The following is a 20080-nucleotide window of genomic DNA, read 5'->3' on the forward strand; positions in this document are numbered from 1 at the left end:
AGCAATCTTATCCGTTGTATGAAACGAACATAAATATCTTTATTCTTAGCATTTGAATGTCAATCACTAAGTCACTATTGTGGTGTAAACCCATAAGATTTCTAAGACAATTGATGGCTTTACGACATTTCACTTGAAGTAAGAAAGATATACATGATTGGTCCCAATCACCTTAAAAATAATATCTAAGCTCTTTACCATGGAAGAGAGGCTAAGCCATGTTTTATCGTTTAAAACTTATCATTAAGTGCATGAGTTCGTTTAAATGATGGCAAATTGAGGCCCAACCATTCGAGCGAAGTTTAATTATATAACACATCATTTTCTTCATGTTTTGTTGGACTCCCGAAAAGAAGAAAAAGGAAATAATATTTTCATCTTCATATCAAAAGGTCATCGTGAAATTTTCAACCGATATTATCATCATAAATAACTCATTATAACTTCAAACCAAAAATAACAAGTGTGTGTATGGTAACATTATAATAAAATTTTCTTGGTTTACCATTTAGAAAAATTATCATGATTAAATTTGCTTTTTAAATAAAGTATATTACTCCTTAAATGCTTTCTATATGGATGAAAGTTAGGATTAAAACAAGGATTTGCTCACCCTTGTGCTACGTATCCTTGCATGCATGCACGTGTCTTTGCCCATCATTTGATCTCCAATATGACTATGAATTGGTTGACTAATCTCATTATTATTATTGGTTGACTAATCTCATTATTATTATTTTTTAAAGAGGGGAGTGGCCTTCTTGATTACATGCTTTGTTTTGCTCCAATGCTAGAGGCAATTTGTGCTCCGTTGTGATATAGTAATAGATATTCCATATATGTATATATATGATATCTGAATCTCCATATACAATGAATTAGAGAGTGATTTGGACTATAAATTGTGTTCCCAAATTTGAAAGAACCAAGTCTCTATCAATAGTGTTAAGAAGGAATCAAGCCATGAGTCTTGATTCTTTATTTTACTACATGATGGTTTTTGAGGTTTAGAGTTTGATTCCATGTTGCCTCTCGAGAGGCAAGAAAAAGATGAACATAAAATGGTTTTTATGTGCATCGATAAGGCATGAAAAGTATGGTAAAAAAGAGGACAACCCTAAGAATTAAGCTACCTTTCTTCTTTATCTCTGAAGGTAAGCAGAACGCCCATCTATAGTTGTTTGTCTTACTGTAATTTCTCTCATGTTGACAGTCCTCTTTTATGTTTGAGATGGAAAACTAGTCGCCAAATGTTCTTCCAAGACGAGCATCGGATGCTGATCACAAACCTTGTCGATCAGCTCAAAGAGATTCCAAACTTTTCACAAGATTGTTGTGAAACTATGTGAACAAAACAATCACTGTAGCATCAAGTTTTACTTTTTGTTGATTGTGAGCAAATATGTAGTGATGATGAATGCTGCAAAGCCACGGGGATGTGTTTTATACTGTAAATAATTATTTGAATGTTTTCTGAGTTGCGCTAACTCTCATCGCATCGGGTGATGACTGCATTATTAGTCTAAACCCATATTAAGGATTAATGAGCAATGAGGATTGACTTGGGAATCATCAGCAAAACAAATTGATTGGTTTAGATGAATCGATTTGGTCTCTTTTTTGAAAAGTGGAGAAATTTTGTATAAACATTGCACTGTGAGGAGAATTAAAAGACAATAAAGTGCATAATTTTCTTTTAGAAAATTGTAGAGAACATATGGCAAATAATAGATGATTCATATTTATAAAAAGATAACTTTACCCCAACCCCAACCCCAACCCCAACCCCAACCCCAAGAAGTAAGCTACATTTCTTCTCTTTATTCTCCAAGGTAAGTAGAACTCTAATCTATGTTAATGCACTTGAGCATCATTAGCAAAACAAACCTTCAATTCCAAGTTTGCTCATGGATAAAAACTTCAATTCCCTTACAATTATGCTGTCCATTTTCATTGGAATTAGTGCACTATGTTTATTTCTGAACACAGTCTAACAGATGATGATGATGATGATGATGATGATGATGATGATGGATGTTTTGACAAATTATTCATTATTATAAGGTAGATGGCACTAATCTTCTGAGAATAGAGGCATGCACATCAACTTACATTAGCTTAAGATGGGGCTGCAGAAGCAGAGGATGTCTCAGCTTAACAGATATCAGTCACTGTTAGTACTAGAATTTCGATCAGCAGAAGCAATAGCCACCGACACTTTGCAGGGAAAACAGTGCATACATCTTGTCTGTATCTCCTACTTATCTTCCACCTTGCGTTTCCGGTCCATAATCTCGGCATCAACAGAAGTGTGTGTATGGCGTTGAAATTTGTAGACCCTTGACCGGATGAAGCTCACTCTCATCGCAGCACATCAAGGATCTTTTCTAGCTCAGGGAGACTCGCAATCTTCCTCGCACTCGTGTCTACTACCTTCCAACTCCCGATCAACTCAAAAGTTTCAGTTGTTGTCTGATGAACACCCAAATCCTATAAGCTGATCTGCCTCATCGATCTTCAAGAAAACATCAGTGTTGGGTGAGGGACTTGCAGCTTAGTATCCGTAACAGTTCCCTGTCAACATCAAAGTCCAATCAAGAACTCCCCACAAGAACCAAAGAAGAAAGAAAATACAATGACAATGAGACCAACATGGTCGGATCTCAAAGGGAGTTGGTCGCACATTAATTTGCTACTGTATGTCCCAGGATAAAGACGAGCATTCCCATCAGTGTCAATTTCTTCAACACTGTCAAACGAACAAATCTTAGCTTCTCTTTTTTTGGCTTTAATTTGGTTGCAGTGATCTGCACAAATAGTTGAGTACCTCAATACATTGCAGGACTGTATACTTTGTTCGATGGAGGGTAAACTTTATCTGCCTACATTGTTTTCCTGTGTCATTCATTTTGTGCAACTGTGGGAGGACGAAGCACATGGGGATATAGGTGGCAATATTAATGCCTGTCAAAGATGGCTGAAAGTTACTGAATCAGTGTGATATGTCAGTAGCTACAAAATGCTAATAGGCTGATACCACGCTACCAATTATATACATTTTAACTGGTACTTGGGCACTTGGGCATAACCATTGTTTTCTTCTTCTTCTGTAGTTTTTCCTTTTTGGGTTTTCCAGTACATGCTTGGTGAATGTAACTTTGACTCCTTGGAAGACTAAAAGATGGGTACTCGCTTGTGTCAGTATGATCATGGGACTGGCATGAGCTCAAAAGAATCAAAATACCTGCAAATTCAACAATAAGAAAGAAAGAAATTAAACTTGAGAGGAATATGCATGTGAAGGCTGCAGGTTAATGCATACAATATGGGAGGCATAAACCTTGTGTGGCCTACATGTTTAATGCAGCTAAAAAGACAAGCATTGTTTGATAGTAACAGTTGTTGTCTACACATACTAAGGCTGTTACTTTAAGATGTAAAAAGAATAAAAGTAATCAATTTATAGAGTCATTGGAAAACAAAATGCTCATTGGTTTATGTGAGTCTTATCAAATCTGAAGCAAATGATTCCTGTCAATTTGGATTCAAGCAGAAAACATCCTTCATAATTGTGTCCGGGTCCCATCTATCTAATAAACAAGTTAAGCTTGATTGAGGGCAAGGCCAATCAGTAACTCCCACATCAATCTGTAATGCTTGATTCAGACAGTATTGAACACATATCAGACCTGAATATTGCAGAATTTTGTGTAGACCCACTGATTAGGAGATAAAAGAATCAGCTGCACCATAATAAATACCAAATTAGATATAATAGCTAAATTTCACAGAGGTAATGTAAAAAAACTAGACAGTTCATGTGTTAAGATCCATATTACTATTGTTAATAATGTCCTCTACATTGATCTTGTTATAGAATGCTGACGAAATTGTGCATCTTTGTCATCAAGTTCACATCTTTGATGCAATATGTTATTTTCCTTAATTACAATCCTCTTTCTGGTCATCAATGATATTATTTCTGGGAGAAGTTTCACCTTGAAGCATCAAGAAGTGCAAGATCCCCCCAGTGGAACAAATATGAGGCATCTCATATGGTCAGATTAGGGAGGAGATGGACAGCATCTGCAGAGGTAGTGAACATATCAGATTCACCCAAAGATCTGGGTGAAAAATAACAAGGCAATGAATGAGATGGGATACCACATGGCCTTGAGATCCTCATGTCCTTGATGCAATGATGCTTTTTTACATTACCCTGGCCCAAGGCAAAGCACAAGGTTCTGGGTCTTGGTCAACAAAGGTAAATAAAGACTGGTAAATGCCACCATTCCCAAGGCACCATCTGGACATGACCTGTGGACCTCTTTTCCAGTGACCAACACTCTCAGGTGCTGTCCCACAACAAGAGAAAGATTAGACCATCAGAGAGAAGGATGATCAAAGCATGAGACACAAGGCCTGGAAATTAGAGATCAATATAAATTACACACAAAGGTAAAGAGACTTACATGTAATTGAAGTTGATTTATGAGCTAATTAAAACTTCTCCCAGTAGATCTAGCAGAAGCACACAACCCTAGAAGATCTCTGAATACAATTGACAAGGAGTTCTAGTATCTGTGGAGAACTACATAACATCTATAGATTTGAATTACTCGACCAATAATTAAACTATAATTTGAAGGTGGGCCAGTCCTTGCATGATCATCCTGAAGATTGAAGAGATTTAAGACAGAAAAGTTCAAGCCTTAAATATCTCAAATTTGAAAGCAGATCTGGACACTGGAATTCCAAAATCCAAGTCAGTATCAGAATCAAAAAGCAGAAAGGCATAATAGCGACAATGTAGTTGAACCTGAGAATATAGGAAGAAAGCATCTCTCCCAATTCAATCTTACCAATCCTAAGACACTTACTGCAATCAGAGTATAAGTATTCAGCCAGGCCGATGAGAATTAAGACCTGTGAACAATTATGCTCTTATATACATAGGACATCCCCTATTACCAAGCCTCTCAGTGCTACCTAAAATTTGCATCAAATAACTTATACTTTGTTGTAAGCGCAAGAAAATGTGGTGATATGAACAATAGCATCAGCGCCTTGTTCATGGCCCTAACACTACTAAACTTTGACCCTCCAAATGATCTTATCACTCGCATCTCGTGGCTTCCCAACAGCTGCAACCTTTCTCTGGTGTGCAATACCGGTCTTCCCTCTATTCCCACGAGGAAGCTCACAAGTTTCACTGACTGAACCGCAGCTTATGTCAGCAGGAGGAATGAAGCAGTCCATGGAGAGGCCGGGGACATTAAAGACCACTTCCTCAATCTTCCACTCCTCCTCCATCCTAGTTTTAGTATGGCTCATTGCCGTCTCATCGAACCTGAAGAGAGTGACATCGGAACGACCCGAATGGGCAACCATTATACCTTCAACGGGGCGGTAGTCGCGGAGGAAGGAGTTAATGGTGGTCTCCCAGTACACTGCATCACCTCCGGCATTGGCTTGGATTCTAGTCACGTGTGAATCTTCCATGTGGACGAGAAGCCCGGTCCGCTGACTGAAGCAGCCGAACAAGACGTGCCGAATGATCTCTGCAGGACCTTCACTCCGAGCTTTCAGCGTCTGTGGGTCGGCACAGAGCTTGAGAATGAAGCAATCCTCCCCATTGACTTTCTTTTCCCCGATACAACGTGCATTGGCAAACATGCTTGCTGTGGTCAATGGATCAAGACCCTACTTGCAAAATTGCCTCAGAATTAATCGAAAGATAGCGTCTTTCTCGAGCAATTCCAGAATTACTAGACGATGTGAGACGTAAGCGCATCCAATGTTATAAATTGAAGTGTTCCTGTACCTGGAGGGCACGGCGGAGGGGCCGAACGGGGCCTTTGGCGGCATGGGCGCCGAGCCAGGGGGTGTGACGCCATACGACCTTGCCATTGGAGCCGGCGTGGACCTTGCTGCCGCCGACGGCGAGCTCCACGTACCACATTCCTGGGGCCATCTGCCAGAGGACGAAGCCACCAGACTCGGGGGAGTGCGATGAGCTGCCACGGTTCTTCACGATTTTAGTCGCTGTCTCGAACTCGGACGCTGCCATTCTCAACTTCCCCATGGCGTAGGCGTTGTGGATGGATCTCTGGAGCTTCAGACCCCCCGAGGCCGCCGTGTACTGCTGCAGTATGTACTGAGCCGACGAGACTTCCTAAAAAGAAGTATAGGCGACAATAAACTGAGTCCAAAAGGAACAGATGCATCGATGTCGAATGAAATGCATAAACATGCCATTTCGGAACTACAGACGTCATAGACACATGCGGGTGGGTTATACATTTGTAGCTTTTCTTCCAAAAATGTTGAATTTGGTATCAACGAACGAGGAAAGAAATCCAGGGATCGGAGAGCACCAAACTGAAAACCCCATTAATGTTCTGATATAGCGGAGTACCAAAAAGAAGTAGATTTTGCCCAGGAACGGAAGAATGGAGCCGAAAGAGCGATGTAAACAGAGTAAAGGAGGAAGAAAAAGAAGGCGAAGCTTACAATGGGAGCATCCTTGATGGTGAGGTGAGGCAGAAGGTCGGCAGAGTTGACATGAACGGGGGCGAGCGGCGCACCCATGACTCCGAGAAGGAGGCGGAGGTCGGAGCGGCGGAACGAGGTGGACGCGCTAACGGCGGCGGAAGGCAAATACGTGACGGAGGGGGCCCGTGACAGCTGGTCCCGCACCCAGCGGCCCCACCCTTCCTTCCTCTGGCCGCCACCGACGTCTCCGTCGCCTCCATCGTCGGGGCCCTCCATGAGGGGGGCAAGGGTCTCCCGAAAGCTCACGGACCTCGCAACCAGCACGGCAGCGTCCGGGGCCAGCGTCAGCGACGAGTGGCGACCATGAGCCTTCCTCCGCCGCGGCTGGAGCATCGCTGCGGCCTCCGCCACCGGTGATTGGCCCCTCCCCGAGCTCCTCTCCCGCAACCGTGCAGGAGACAACCCCCGTACCACTTCCTCCTTCAGAGCCGAGAAGAAACCCTGCTCCTTCTCCATGGACTTACCTGCGAAGCTTGGTCTGCAGAATGAACTTAAAAGCGCAATTTGTAGGCGCAACTACGGCCGAGAAGCCGTTGTTCGTCGAGGATTTTGAGGGGCTGGAATGTTGTACAACTTCTCCAGGGATTTGCAAAGAAGAATAGAGATCTAAGCGGACAAAAGAGAGGGCGGGAGGGAGAGACGAGCGAGGAGGGAAGAGCGACCGGTACAACTGCAGTACTTGGGTGGGAAGGAGAAGAACGAAGGGAACATAAACGAGAAAAAATAATAAATAATAATAAAATAAAAAAAGCAGGGTGGGATTGGAAACATGGGATGAGCTGCGAGGTTAATTTGATCTTCTGCCGACAACACACGGTGGGGGATGGGCCCCACCCGCTGTTTAAGTTGCCGAACCGATTTGTATGCTGCTCTTGCACTGACCATTGCAGACGACCGGAAGCTGGGTTAATCCTACGGCTAAGGATGCGCTGCAGGGGACGTGTAACTGAAATCATCGAATTCTCTTGTCGACTTTGGGATTCCAAGATCGCTTTTCTTTTTACACGTGACCGCGCGAGCATCGTAGGGATTCGAAGCGTGAGTTCGACTTGGGCTGGTTTGGGATGGGGTTGACCGACCCGATCTGAAGCCCCACCCACCACGGAAGGGAAAATGAGAAACACCACCATGCAAGCTCCGCCGCTGTCTCCCTGTACGAGAGCCGGAAGTAGAATGACAAGGGCTTGGCTATGGTCTCATGCCTCTCCGCCACTGCCGCTTCCCGTCTCAATTGCACTTCTTCCCTTCAGTTCCAGAACAGCAAGGATCCAATACCGAGTAGTAGAAGGAATCGCGAAAAGCGCCTCGTTTGGACGTCCCCTCCAACTTTAACTTCCATTCGGATGTCAAAGATTCCAGCTTTTCATGGATACGAGGTCCATTTCAGGTTTTGAGTTTTCGTGATAGAAGTTCAATCTCTGTTTATTTCCGATTGAGAAAAGTTCATGATTATTTCCCTTTTTTTGGTGGAACCCAAGGGAAACAGACCACTCGATTATCGCATCGAGTTGTCGGGGGGTGGGGGGGGGTTGTGCGGGGGCGGGGGGATGGGGTGGGAGCGCGGGGCGGGAATGTGTTTTGGGGGTGGTAGAATCAGCTTCTCCGGTGACACCATTTACCTCACCATTTCATCGGATGGCATTCTTTTGCCCGGGAAGGGTTCGCATTAAATGTAAAGAAAATAACTCCCACTAAAATGAAAATTATAAGTTACTAGGTATAATCAGCATGTAATCATCGTGGAGATCTTCTGTTATTCTCGTCTTGATGAAATTTGGGTATAATTAAGCCGGATAGCTCAAGGCATCTCCGGTTTCTGGTTTTGTAATGTCGAAATTCTTAGCATTAGTGGCTGACTCCAGAACTTAAGGTATACTCTCCTATTTAGTTTTCTTTTGCTCTTTCCTTGATTTATGATTATCACTTGTGAAATATGCCACACTGTAATATGCCTTTCTTACTTGTGCAATTCCAGAATGTTAATACATTGATCCTTACAAACCTCTGAATAGTCAAATCCAATTCAACAAATCACACAGTCACTAGTCACTCTTGTGCAATTCCAGGAGGTTGATGTTTTAGACTCATCTTGTTTGTGTTTGAATGTGAAATGTCGTCACCTGGCACCTCAATCTTCATCCGTACTCCATAGTCCACAGTAAGATGTGGGTTGACTTAGAACATTTATGTTTCTAATGTTTTATTTATGATGCAGAAAAAATATTTTAAAATTATTTGGTTTGCAAGACGCATATTTTTATATTAAACTGATATTTTTTTATTGATATGTGAGATTAGTGAAGCATAACAGATGAAATAATATAAAAGAGAAGGAAACTTTATAGCCTACTGCAAAATGTGACCTTTTCATGTGACATTCTTTGATAGAAAATAAAGAGAAATAAAAGAGGGGCTTGTTTAAGGTTATTAAATGGTTAAGGTAGTGGAGAAGCAAATATGATCTCTAAGATGATATGAGGACCTAAAACTCCTTATGGGAAATGACTAGATGCTCCTGCTAGGGATCTCAAGTTTTTGTGCGAGAACTGCAGAATACAATTTTTGCCAGCACCAAAAATCTTAAGGAGATCCAACATACAGTGTGATTCTTATTTTAGTTCTTAAGTGTGATGCATGGAACAACAAATAATTTATTTTCTTTAGGGACTAAAGGCTATGATTAGTGTTACCATGTTTTAATCTTTAGTTAACATATTATGTGCAAAGTGCAATGCCTTATTCTTTTTTCCTTCATGAAATTTGTGTTCTCATATATGTTTTCTTTCATGGGCATGAGCTCATTTTTTGGGCTATTTGATTTTGAAATGTATTTGTGTTACATGGACTCTAACATTCAGACTTAGAAATCATGTCAGATACATATTCACTTGACAATGATTCAAAGGCTTATAGAACTCTTTAATTTTACCATTTCAATATCTAAAGGCTTTAGAACTATAACAATTGGTTCTTTTTATGTTTGTAAGGCTTAATGTTCAAAAAGCAGCCATAGTTATGTGAAAGATCAAGGTCTATCTTGGTGCTCATGACATATGTGGCTGCATATGTGTTCAACTAAAAATTTAAGATAATATTTAATTAAGTATATATAAAGAATTATACAATCAAATATAAAGTATTAATAGGTAAACATATGATAAGGCCAAATTAGAAAATATTATGCTATGACATTGACATTCACTTAAGAATCGATTAAAATGATGAATTATAGGAAATGAGTAAAAGTATAAATTATGAATATCATCTAATTATGGATCACTTATAACATTAGCCAAAAATTATAGTATTAACCAAAATGATACTTATTAGGTGGAAATGTAAACCACATATGTGATTTCATTTTCATACTTATACCAACCTCACATTCATGATAGGTTTCACATTATAACAATAATGCCACATACCCTTATGTGAGGCATTCATATAACCACAAAGGTATATGGAGTTGTGTCTACTGCTAGATAGACCACATTTTGGAATATTGTTCAGTGGCTTAGGCTTCTGTTGCACTTCCAGTATTTGATTTTTCACAAAATTGCAACATAAGTATTATGATTTTTTTTTTCTTCTCCTGTTTGTTTCCATATATCTTTTCTCTTCTCCTTGCCAAGTAGAACATTTGGACCCCCATCCATATCATATTATTGTTCCTCTGTCCTTTCAACACTGTGTATAAGAAGAAGCTTTAACATACCTGCCCCAAAGATGAAAATTAAAGGGTGGATTTGGGTGCAGCTCAGAAGCAGAACAGAAACATGGTAGTTTCCTTCAGAAGCTTAAAAAATTTTCAAACACTAGAAGTAGATTAAATGCTGGTTCATAACCAAACCAAGATGCATTTACCATTACAAATGTACTTGTAGAGGGATCAGATTGTCAAGACTTGAGCAATCAATCACCTTACTATGCTCTGAGCGTGATGGATGAAAGGAGAAGCTAACCATCAAGGGAGTGATGGAATCGAGATGCTAGAGAGGGTGACTCCAATGGAGAAGAAGTTTAGGTGAGTTAAACATAGGGATTTAAATCTCAAAATAATATCAATTCAGATAACCTCTTGGACCAATACGGTACCAGTATACTGATCTCTGTCACTGATATCATTGAATAGAAAATAAAAAATGAATACTATTCTACCGGTATTAAACTATATGTTTCGACACATGGTTGAACCAATAAATACTGGTCTGTATCAACTGGTATAGTTGAGATTTAAAACCTTAGCTAAAGCCTCTCTCTTTTTCTTTCTTTTATTTATTTTTCCCTTTTTTTTCTTTTTTCACTTCTTGTTCCCTTTCTGTCTTCTCTTTTTTCTTAGCTTCCTCCGGTACCCTTGTGTCAGCATAATAGCTTATCGTGTTGTGCTAATGGCACAAACTTGCTAGCCTTTAGCTGAGACTTGCCATGCAATATAAGGATCTTTCTGTAATGGTCTTAAATCACCGTATTCAGTGATAAAACTGCATATGTTTGATCCACCCCTGACCTGACAATTATGGAAGCAAAAGTCTTGTCTGACTGTCTGCCCTTATTAGTCATATTTAATGTTCGTATGCTGGCTTTGACACAGGTTTTTGTTTTGCATTTGGTGTTAATTTGGTAGGAACCTACAAGGTAGATGGAATTCCAGATGCCAAAAGTCAGTGCTCTTTCACATTTTTTCTATTCGTTGCAAGTATACATGTGAAATTGGATAATATGATCTAGCTTTTCCTGCTATCCTTCAGTGCTGATTTGGTTGTGTGTCAATCACGTTCTTGCTCGGGTCAAAAATTGAAGTAGAGAAAGGTGCCTTTTCTCATTAAGACATGGACAGAGAGGAAGCATATGGTGAGAGTATTAATGATATAATTTTTCCTTTGTTTCTACCTAGTAATTGAAAGAACTACTTGAGGCTGCTAGTAGAATGAAGTCATGAACACAACTAGAAGTATGCTTTCCGGTGCTGCTATCAGACACAGATCAGTAGGATTTCACACTTATCTGTAAACAATCTGACCTGTTGCATTTACTAAATTATGCAAATTTTTTGGCTGAAAACCAGAAGTTCACTAAAATGTGTAAAAATGATATTAATTGTTTTGATTGTTGAACAACAACATAATATTCTTGTTCTTGAACTGCAAACCATTACTATTAACAATAAGATTTGTGTATATTATACATTCCTTTCCCTTTGTGCTGCTAATTTCAGAGTTCTTTTGTGTGACTCTTGCATGAGATAACCTTGATTTATACCAGTATTGCAAGACTCAATTCCTAGTATATAACATCAGAGTTGAACTCAGAGAGAACTTAAGGAGGATATGAAATTGTTTTTTACTGATCAAAACGAGTTTAATAATGAAAGCCACATTCTCTGATGCCATTGGTGGGTTTGAAATATAACACGTGGTAGCAACCAATAAGCACTATATTCAGCAAAAGGACGACACCTAACACTTTCTGTTGCATCATGATATCTAATGTTTGACTTGGAAATCAAGTATAAATGACAAGATGATACCCAAACAACTTAGTTTTTCATAATTGATTCAGGAGGAAATCTGAGCTGAACAGAAGTACAATTACCTGTTCTGGAGATGGCATGTTACGGTTTAACTTACTAAAGCCTGAGACTCAAGTCAAGCTTTTGTTGTTCCAGTGGTTGATTTGTAGGTTGAGAATCCCTTTGAAAGCTTCCTGGCCACTTTGTATTTCTAACTTCATCAAGTGCAAAGGGTAACCTTGTCTCTTGGATGTCAGAGATATTGTGATAACATCTTGCCACTGTAGACATACCTCTCTCTGGATGCTGCTCATGAACAATTGAATGAGAACGAACCATAAGAGATTTGAGAGAAGGTGCATAGAGGGGAAATCCCATATTTTGTGACTGGTGAGACCTCCTAGTGGCACCTCTCTCTCTCTTGTGTGCATTTTGATGACCCCCCAAGGCCTGTGAGCTGAAGAATTTTCTCTTGCAGAAGTTGCATGAGAACATCTTGCGGCTTGGAGTTGACTGCAAACTAGAAGAGCTTTCATCAGTTGATGTGGTTCTCCCACCAAGCGTCAGATTCAGCCATGCTTGACGATCTTCAATTAAAATTTCTTTGCCATCAGAATCAATTGTTTGTTGCCTTGGCTTCTGATTTCTTGCTTCCTCCTCTTCCATTTCTCCCTTTTCCAATCTGGAAGTACGTCAATTAGTGTTGAAGAGGAAAAAGTTATGAGAGGTTACAGAAGCAAAGGGATCGAAAGTCGTACATCCCTTGTCGGGATTGTGTTGGTTTTCCTTTAAAGAAACAGAATGTGGTCAGAAGTGGGAATAATTGTAAGGGGGAATGCTTATCAGTTGGAACAGAAGTGGCACTGGAGTGACCCACGTTTGGTGTTTTTAAAGTGGCAAAGTTTGTTTTTGTTTACTGTTGTCAAGGTCAATTTTTTAGACTCCATCTTTTTCCTTACCAGTTCATGTCCACTTTACATGATTCTCTTCTGTGAAAGTATAATACTAGGTTGTCAGTCCAACGGCAACTCTATCCATTGACATATCATAATTTGTTTCTCCATTTTTCTATGCTGAAAATATTTTGAATGACTTGTAATCCATTATCTTTATGAGAAGTTGTTTGGAAGAGTGTTGCATTAAAGAATGGTTCCCTTCAGTTAGTGGAAGATAAAAAAGATTTATTCATAATGTATCTTTTGATCCTCCAACATCCTCCAATAAGCTTATCAATAACATGCATAGTATACATCCACTTCTTGAATGATCCATGGCCAGAAAATTACAATTTGAAGTCTCTTTATCATCAATTATTCCCTGCAGAGTTTACTTCACTTGGGTAAATTTTGTGCTGTGTTGTTTATCTGAAGCTATGGTCTTATACCATGAAAATGATGCTGAACTTGGAATTTCATTTTAGTGAATTCTGTCAAGCATGAGAACAGGCTCAATAGCACACAATATACTTCAAATTGTGAATAAATTCTTATGTGAAAGCTACCCTATAGCTCATCTAAAATTTCTCTTTTTCTAGTTGTAGCTGTGGATGTGTGCCTTTCAGAAATGGTTATTTCATTCCATGGCTACATTACAGGTTTTCATGAAAGCATTGAGCTGAGTGGAGATGCCATTACATTGCTATCATTGTTTATTTTGCATCTTAAGGTCCACCAATAATTGCAATAAAGCTTAGTCAGAGGTGAGTGCTGCATTTAATGTTAATTTGTTATTTCTTAGTGGAATATTTGGATGGAGGAGTTCCAATGGAAGTTGCTTGCACTTCTGGGAGTGGAGGATGTTCAAAGAGAAGTACTTTAGGGACCACTTGTTCACTGCAAGTCGTGTTGTTTTAGTGGCATATCACTGTTAAGAGGACAATGGGGGACTCAATTCCCCTGAAAGGCCAAGCATATATGTTCCTTTCTGCTCTGTGATGATGCAAGCCTTGACGATGCTATTTTCTTGTGGTAGAATAGTTATGGTATTGGCTGATGAGTCAGAGAGTCTGATCCATACAGATTAAAGAAAGAGCTTCTATTTCACAATTTTTTTGCCACATGCATGCAGGAGAAATGGACAATGGCCATGCTATATTACAGGTTTTAGGTCACATATTAGTCATGGATATAATCACATCCATTCAGTAGTTCCTATAATACCCGGCCAGGTGATAATCTATGACTATGATACCAAGAAATCAATCTTAGGCTACAGGCTTTCTGGTGCACACAATAGGATAATTGGTCTCTGATATTTTCTGTCATTGGAAAAATTACGTTGGTCGATATTTGATAAAATTGACCACAGATGTCTGATACACCGCAATATTTGATTTTATTAAGAGGTTTTACCAGGTAATTTTGAATGTCATTTCGTATAAATGTTCTTCTGTGATGAATGTATGAATGTTTATGATATTTATTGATTGTCAATATTATGCTATCTCTTCTATCTTCTCTTTTTGTTTGCAAATTTTTCGCACATTGCAGCATAAATTTCTGTCGAGATGGGACCACATTATAATTTGGCAAGTGGTTTCAGGTGAAAGAAAGGAAGTGGTTCTAAAGACAGATTTTTTGAGTTCTAGCGCCCAAATGGATGCGTGAGGGGTAGGATGTGGCCACCAGCTAAAAAGTGGCAATGCCATTGGTGGTTTCTGGCTTTCTGCCATCACCAAGCTACAGGGAAAGGAAGTGTTATGCGCCCATTATCTTTCAGGTGAAGTTCAATAATGAGTCTTTTTAGTTGCATTCCTTCCAAGTGTTTGATGTGGTCCTCCTCACATGGAAGAATATTGGAGGAGTTGAGGCTGTCAGCAAGTGACCAGAGAACAAATCATAACCATTTCTTTCAGGCTTCAGCTCTCCTGATTCTTGCCCTGCCCAAGCCCGCTGTTTCACCAAGAAGGCCTCTATGAGTTGGGGAGTGCTGCTCATGAACAAAAGCCAAGATAGATTTTCCAACTCCAAGATTGACAGGAAGGTGAAACATTCTGTACATGACTTCTACTGAACTCTTCCTTTTACTTGTCAGCTGTAATCTACAGAACTCGAGGTTTGTCGATCTTTGATGCAAACTTGGTTCTTTCCTGTTGGCTAGGGTTATTCAAGTGCTGCTGAATCCACTGGATATGGAATTTAACCCTATGGGCAGACTAATTTCACCAGATCCAACAAAAGCACAATGATGGTGCCAACTTGGAGGATAATGTGGTGCAGGACCACCTGATCCTAGTCAGAGATAAGTACAGATCAAAAGAATCTCAAAGGTGGATCATTTGATGATTTTGTTCTCCCCCATCAATGTCTAAGTGAAAGAAACAAGCGCACAACCAGTCTCGAGATGGAATTATTGCCATGCAAATCTGCTTGTTGCAACAACCACCGTTGAATCCCTGCTGACAAATTCATCTCATTGGTGCTTTTGCAAATGTGATGGTGAGGTTTCACCTCTGTCATCCAAATGAACATGAGATCGCATGGCCTTTTCTCCATCACCAATAAGACGGACATCTAAAGTTCGCATGGGGAACAGAGTTTCTTGTTGAAGTATTGGAATGAAATCGCTCCTGTACTCGATGAGACCTCTGTAAAGTTACATCCAATTGACATTTGCAGGGATATATGGAACTCAATTCGGATAGTATTTGCTACAACAAACACATAGTGCCAAACTGAAAGCTTTCTTGTTAATCTATTCTGAGAAAGACATGGGCGTGCCATTATGTTTGTAAACATGTGCATCGATGCAATGATTTATTCACAACAATGATCCTAATCTTAGGAGTTGGGGATCCACTAAAATACATTAGTCGATCAACCTACCCGAGAACAATTATATCCCAACATCATCAAACAATATTAAATAAATATATGCATTAGGAACAAATGATTATAGGATGATGTCTTCTTTCACACAGATATTAAGAATATTAAGTTTCAGGAAGAAGTAGAAGAAAGAGAAAACAGATAAAGGTTTTAGCATGTCAATGCAGAAACTCATGGAGGAAGGTCTATTGCACCTACCATGGTCATCTCAAAGACGAAGAGACTCAGCAACTGCTACAAAGATGCAGACTTTCTTAAATTCGCTCAAAATTTGGGAACATCCAAATTATTAGCTTCAGACTTTCTTAATCATACAAATAGGCAGCATATTAAAATATTTCTGTTTTCAGATAAAGAGGTCAACATTTTCATTGCATCAATGTGAAACTCTTTTATTCCTATGATATCAAAACATCGTTCTAGAGCTAGCAAAACTCGAGCTTCTTTCAACATAAACACTTCTTCTAGGGCAGCCTACCCATGCACCGGCATATAGTAAGCACCACCAAGCATCCTCTTCGGTGTCCACGTGAGCTTGCAGATCTCGAGCTCGCAGTTCAGCCTATGTTGATCCTGAACAATTGTGGATAAATATTAGATTGGAATCAATTTAAATAGAAATGTCAACAAGAGTATAATGATTATCTAAGGTTAGACTCCGAAAATACTTGATTGTCTCCTGAATGTGTCAAGTTCGTGATCCCTCCTTTGAAATAATATAATTAGATCGACGTTAAAATGTAATGTAACACCACTCTTAGCCCACGAGAGAAAATAAAAGATTTATTACTTGGTTTGAGACTTCCACATCTATACCTAGGCCTTTTAACCGTGCTCATGTAGATAGGAAACACATCCTCAATGAGAGCTCCCATATTACCTTTAAAAGCTAACAATGCATAACATCGTCTAGCAGGTAGAATCTCACAACAGATATTAATGTCACAAATTAAATAAAACTGTCTTATTTACCAGCAGGAATAATTCTGAGAGCCTTCCTTTTCACCAGTCCTAAGCCCATTTACCTTGCTGTTTGAGCCGAGAAGGTGGCAATTGCCAAAAGAAATTGGTTGGCGAAGAGAACCCAAGTCTCAAACAAGAACCTTAGGTTGAAATTAAATTAATATTCAACCAACCAACCAACCGTTTTTGAGAACACAGGCACTTATCTGCCAACCATAGATGTGAAAGATAGGAAAAGAAAGTGGCATTAGCAGTAGAAGAGAAACCCAGCCCTTTGCCCTTGCTTTCCCTGCAGCATTGTTTCTGGTGTCAACTAACGAAAGTTCACAATAAAAGTGAACCAACAGTGCACAACCAATTCAGAATGGACACCCATAAAGTCTTGTGTGGCAGCCATACTGACAAGCTTTTATCCAATTGAAACCCATCCAACTATACTATTTTATTTCAGTTATATATATATAAGCTAGACTAGTTCAAATTACAAATTACTGTCATGCATATTTCTGCAACATTCTTCAATAAAAAACTTCAATCATATTCTGGATGGTAATGATAAGTGGACATAATTACCAACATCAAAGATGAATTCCAGAACAGAGAACAAAAGCAGGTCCCAGGAGACAATTAGTTAAAAGGATACCAAATATTATGAAAGAAAAAGGTAAGCGAATTAGGTGGAAAGTATAACACACATACAAACATGCATTTGAAGCTCTATTGATCCATTGAATAGCTACTCCTGTTGGTTTCTAAAAAATGTAGACTCTGTAAAAGAATATAATCAGTTTACTTTCCGACATATTTCTTGATGTATCAATTCTTATCTAACTGACAATCAAGAAAGATCGGAACATGTTTAGCACATTGGTATGAATATAAACTTACTATTTTACTGTATTGATGAAGATCCAAACAATAAAGCTTATCACAGTAGGCTGGCTGCATCTAACTCTCGTCTCTCCCTCTTTCATGCATCGAACCATGACCATATGTTCACCAATATGATTTTCCTGTGTTTGGAGAACAGACAATACATGATTGATCCTACCGGAACATGGACCATTTGTATTTCTGCTTTGATACTAACTTTCTCCATAATGTTTCTTCCTGTCATATGTTTTCCTTTCATAACTTAAAAGCTTATAGTGAATACTGCCGCATCATGTGCTAAAGACAGATGACATTGATCCTAATGATATTATGGAATGATACAATAACGTCACATGTCTAGAAAATTATTTCGTATAAGAAGGTAATAAAGTCATTGATCACCACTGATAAGGGTGAATGGGCAAGCCGATGACACGTCACCTTATGGGTCTAATGATCGCCAATGAGGATGTTTATTATTCTTAGCACATCAACCAAGACTCCTTGATGTTAGCATGAGCAATCATGTTATAATTGATACATCTAATAGTTCAACATCCACCTTCACAACTGAATGATGATTGAGGATTTCGCATAACCATCTCGTGAATTAACAACTCACTTCAATTTCAGCGGTTACCTAGTCCCCCAGGTGCATCCTCTAACCTATCTGAGAAAATCATACACTTCCACTCTCGAATCCTTTGGGTATAGATTAACTTAAGATCTTTGTTGGATACATCCTGATGCAGTTTTTGTAGGCTCACCAGCCAAATCCCATCTTCACGACACCGGATTTGTGACAAGCTTAGACTCAGAACTTGGGTTGGATCCAAACTTCTGATGCGTCAGACATCTGTAAACTAAAGTAACAATCACTTGAAGTAATTTGTAATAGAACAATTGGAACAAATGAAAATCACATATTCGTAATCTTCCTTGGAAACAACTGATAAAACAGAAGCCTCAAAATGACAAGGATACATTACCAGTAGCATCCATCAGTATATCCACTCTCGGGGGCGCTTTGTTTGTCAGAGCTTCGAGAGCATCGTTGCTAGCTGCTCATCGGACACCTCCACTTCCATAACCTCGCCTACGGCTTCTGCCAGTCGAGCCGCTATTTGATGCTTGCACTAAAACAAGAACGACAAAAATGAGACCAAAGCAATTTAACACAACCAAGCCATCAAATTGGAACCCAGAATCTCCAAGAGAGCCCACGCAGAGTTGCTCCCCACGATTGACGACGTCGTAGAAGAAGGAATAGCAAGTGCAGTGGTGCTCCGGGAAGCAGATATACTCTTCCTTCCTCTTTGACTCCCCGACAACCTGAAATCCCCTTCCTCTCTCTTAACAACAGTCGAAGGATTTCATCTTATTAAGAAAATAAGCGAGAAAGAATGAAGGGGGGGACAGAACCAGGAAGAAGGAGCGGCCGCTGGGCGCGGCGGAGACCTTACGCACGCCGCCCTGGTCGACGATCCTTGTGGCGCGCTCCAAGTTCCTGCCGAAGAGGAATTGCAAACTGGAACGTGGTAAAGAAGAACAAAAAATCCTTTAGTTCATGGAGTAAATGCGTGCGAGAGTGATGAGAGAGGGAAAAAGGGCGAACTCACATCGACAGGTGATCGTCCGAGGCTGTGTTCACGGAAACAACCCAAGGAGGATGAGAAGAATGCTTGCAGACGGATTGGGAAATAGGGAGATAGGAGGTGAAAAGAAATTAAGACCTGATCGTGAGGATTTGATCTGCTCCCAGACGGCCTCTGCGACAGTAATGCTCACGGCGGGAGATGTCATGGCTTCCTCCTGCGGCTGCTTGGGGAACGAGAAGCGCCGTGGAAGGTGCTGCAGACCAGATGCTTGATCCTTGTCCGTGAGAGCTCAAGCTCGGCCGACTTAGTTGTGGATAACAGAGAGTCGATCAAATTTCTCGCACTTAATGATAATATTGTAACAACATCGACTAATTATATATCACCTTTTTACTTGGATCTTATTAGTATCGTAATTTTTAAAAATAAATCTCTATAATTTTAAAAATAAAATAAATAATTTTATTTGTCTTAACATCTTCAATTGTATTAACGAAAAACACAATACATGACATCACCACGTAGGATCAATATAAAAATGATGGATAAAAAGATAATTTCAATGTCTCTTTCATTTTTAACGGTGTTATCGATAAAAAAAAAAAATTTTAATATCTCACATGTCGGAAACGGAATGATATAAGGTCATAACAAAATGGATCAAAGACGTGTGAAGTCCCAAAGCACACCTTTCGGGAGAAACAAATGATAGGAAAAATAATAACATAGACATTGACCCACTAACTCACTCAACA

At 39.6% G+C, this 20080-nt stretch overlaps 2 protein-coding genes and 1 long non-coding RNA gene across 13 annotated transcripts; 1 reads left to right on the forward strand and 2 right to left on the reverse strand.

Annotated features, from left to right (window-relative positions):
- Positions 1–2072: 2072 nt before the first annotated feature.
- LOC135625966 (uncharacterized) lies at positions 2073–7214 on the reverse strand. Of its 3 annotated transcripts, none has more exons than XM_065131136.1 (9): positions 6514–7214; positions 5825–6175; positions 4473–5703; positions 4165–4355; positions 3999–4086; positions 3690–3743; positions 2828–3244; positions 2684–2749; positions 2073–2574 (listed from the first exon to the last, which is right to left on the reverse strand). In XM_065131136.1, exons 1-3 carry the CDS (start codon positions 7009–7011, stop codon positions 5089–5091), a joined length of 1464 nt encoding a protein of 487 aa, XP_064987208.1. In that variant the 5' UTR covers positions 7012–7214; the 3' UTR covers positions 2073–2574; positions 2684–2749; positions 2828–3244; positions 3690–3743; positions 3999–4086; positions 4165–4355; positions 4473–5088. The 3 variants fall into 3 exon arrangements, with proteins under 3 accessions (XP_064987208.1, XP_064987207.1, XP_064987206.1); XM_065131135.1 differs by having other exon boundaries at positions 2828–2964; positions 3057–3244; positions 4165–5703; XM_065131134.1 differs by having other exon boundaries at positions 4165–5703.
- A 367-nt stretch (positions 7215–7581) lies between these two features.
- Positions 7582–15777, forward strand: LOC135625621 (uncharacterized). 2 transcript variants are annotated; one of them, XR_010492140.1, is made up of 5 exons: positions 7582–7931; positions 13659–13763; positions 14606–14782; positions 14855–15046; positions 15164–15777. It is a non-coding gene; the product is annotated as an uncharacterized LOC135625621 (long non-coding RNA). The 2 variants fall into 2 exon arrangements; XR_010492139.1 differs by lacking the exon at positions 13659–13763 and having other exon boundaries at positions 7591–7931; positions 14919–15046; positions 15164–15773.
- Positions 15778–16218: 441 nt separating this feature from the next.
- LOC135624667 (uncharacterized) lies at positions 16219–19659 on the reverse strand. 8 transcript variants are annotated; one of them, XR_010491773.1, is made up of 7 exons: positions 19461–19659; positions 19347–19368; positions 19150–19255; positions 18952–19059; positions 18717–18863; positions 18495–18583; positions 16219–16464 (listed from the first exon to the last, which is right to left on the reverse strand). XR_010491773.1 is itself a non-coding variant. In XM_065128510.1 (6 exons), the coding sequence occupies exons 1-5, from the start codon at positions 19528–19530 to the stop codon at positions 18762–18764; spliced, it is 372 nt and encodes a 123-aa protein (XP_064984582.1). In that variant the 5' UTR covers positions 19531–19659; the 3' UTR covers positions 16219–16464; positions 18717–18761. The 8 variants fall into 8 exon arrangements, 2 of the variants coding, with proteins under 2 accessions (XP_064984582.1, XP_064984581.1); XR_010491774.1 differs by having other exon boundaries at positions 18495–18590; XR_010491770.1 differs by having other exon boundaries at positions 18717–19059.
- Between the last annotated feature and the right edge of the window lie 421 nt (positions 19660–20080).

Source organism: Musa acuminata, chromosome BXJ2-10 (genome assembly GCF_036884655.1).
Source record: "Musa acuminata AAA Group cultivar baxijiao chromosome BXJ2-10, Cavendish_Baxijiao_AAA, whole genome shotgun sequence".
In the NCBI taxonomy this organism is placed as follows: domain Eukaryota; kingdom Viridiplantae; phylum Streptophyta; class Magnoliopsida; order Zingiberales; family Musaceae; genus Musa; species Musa acuminata.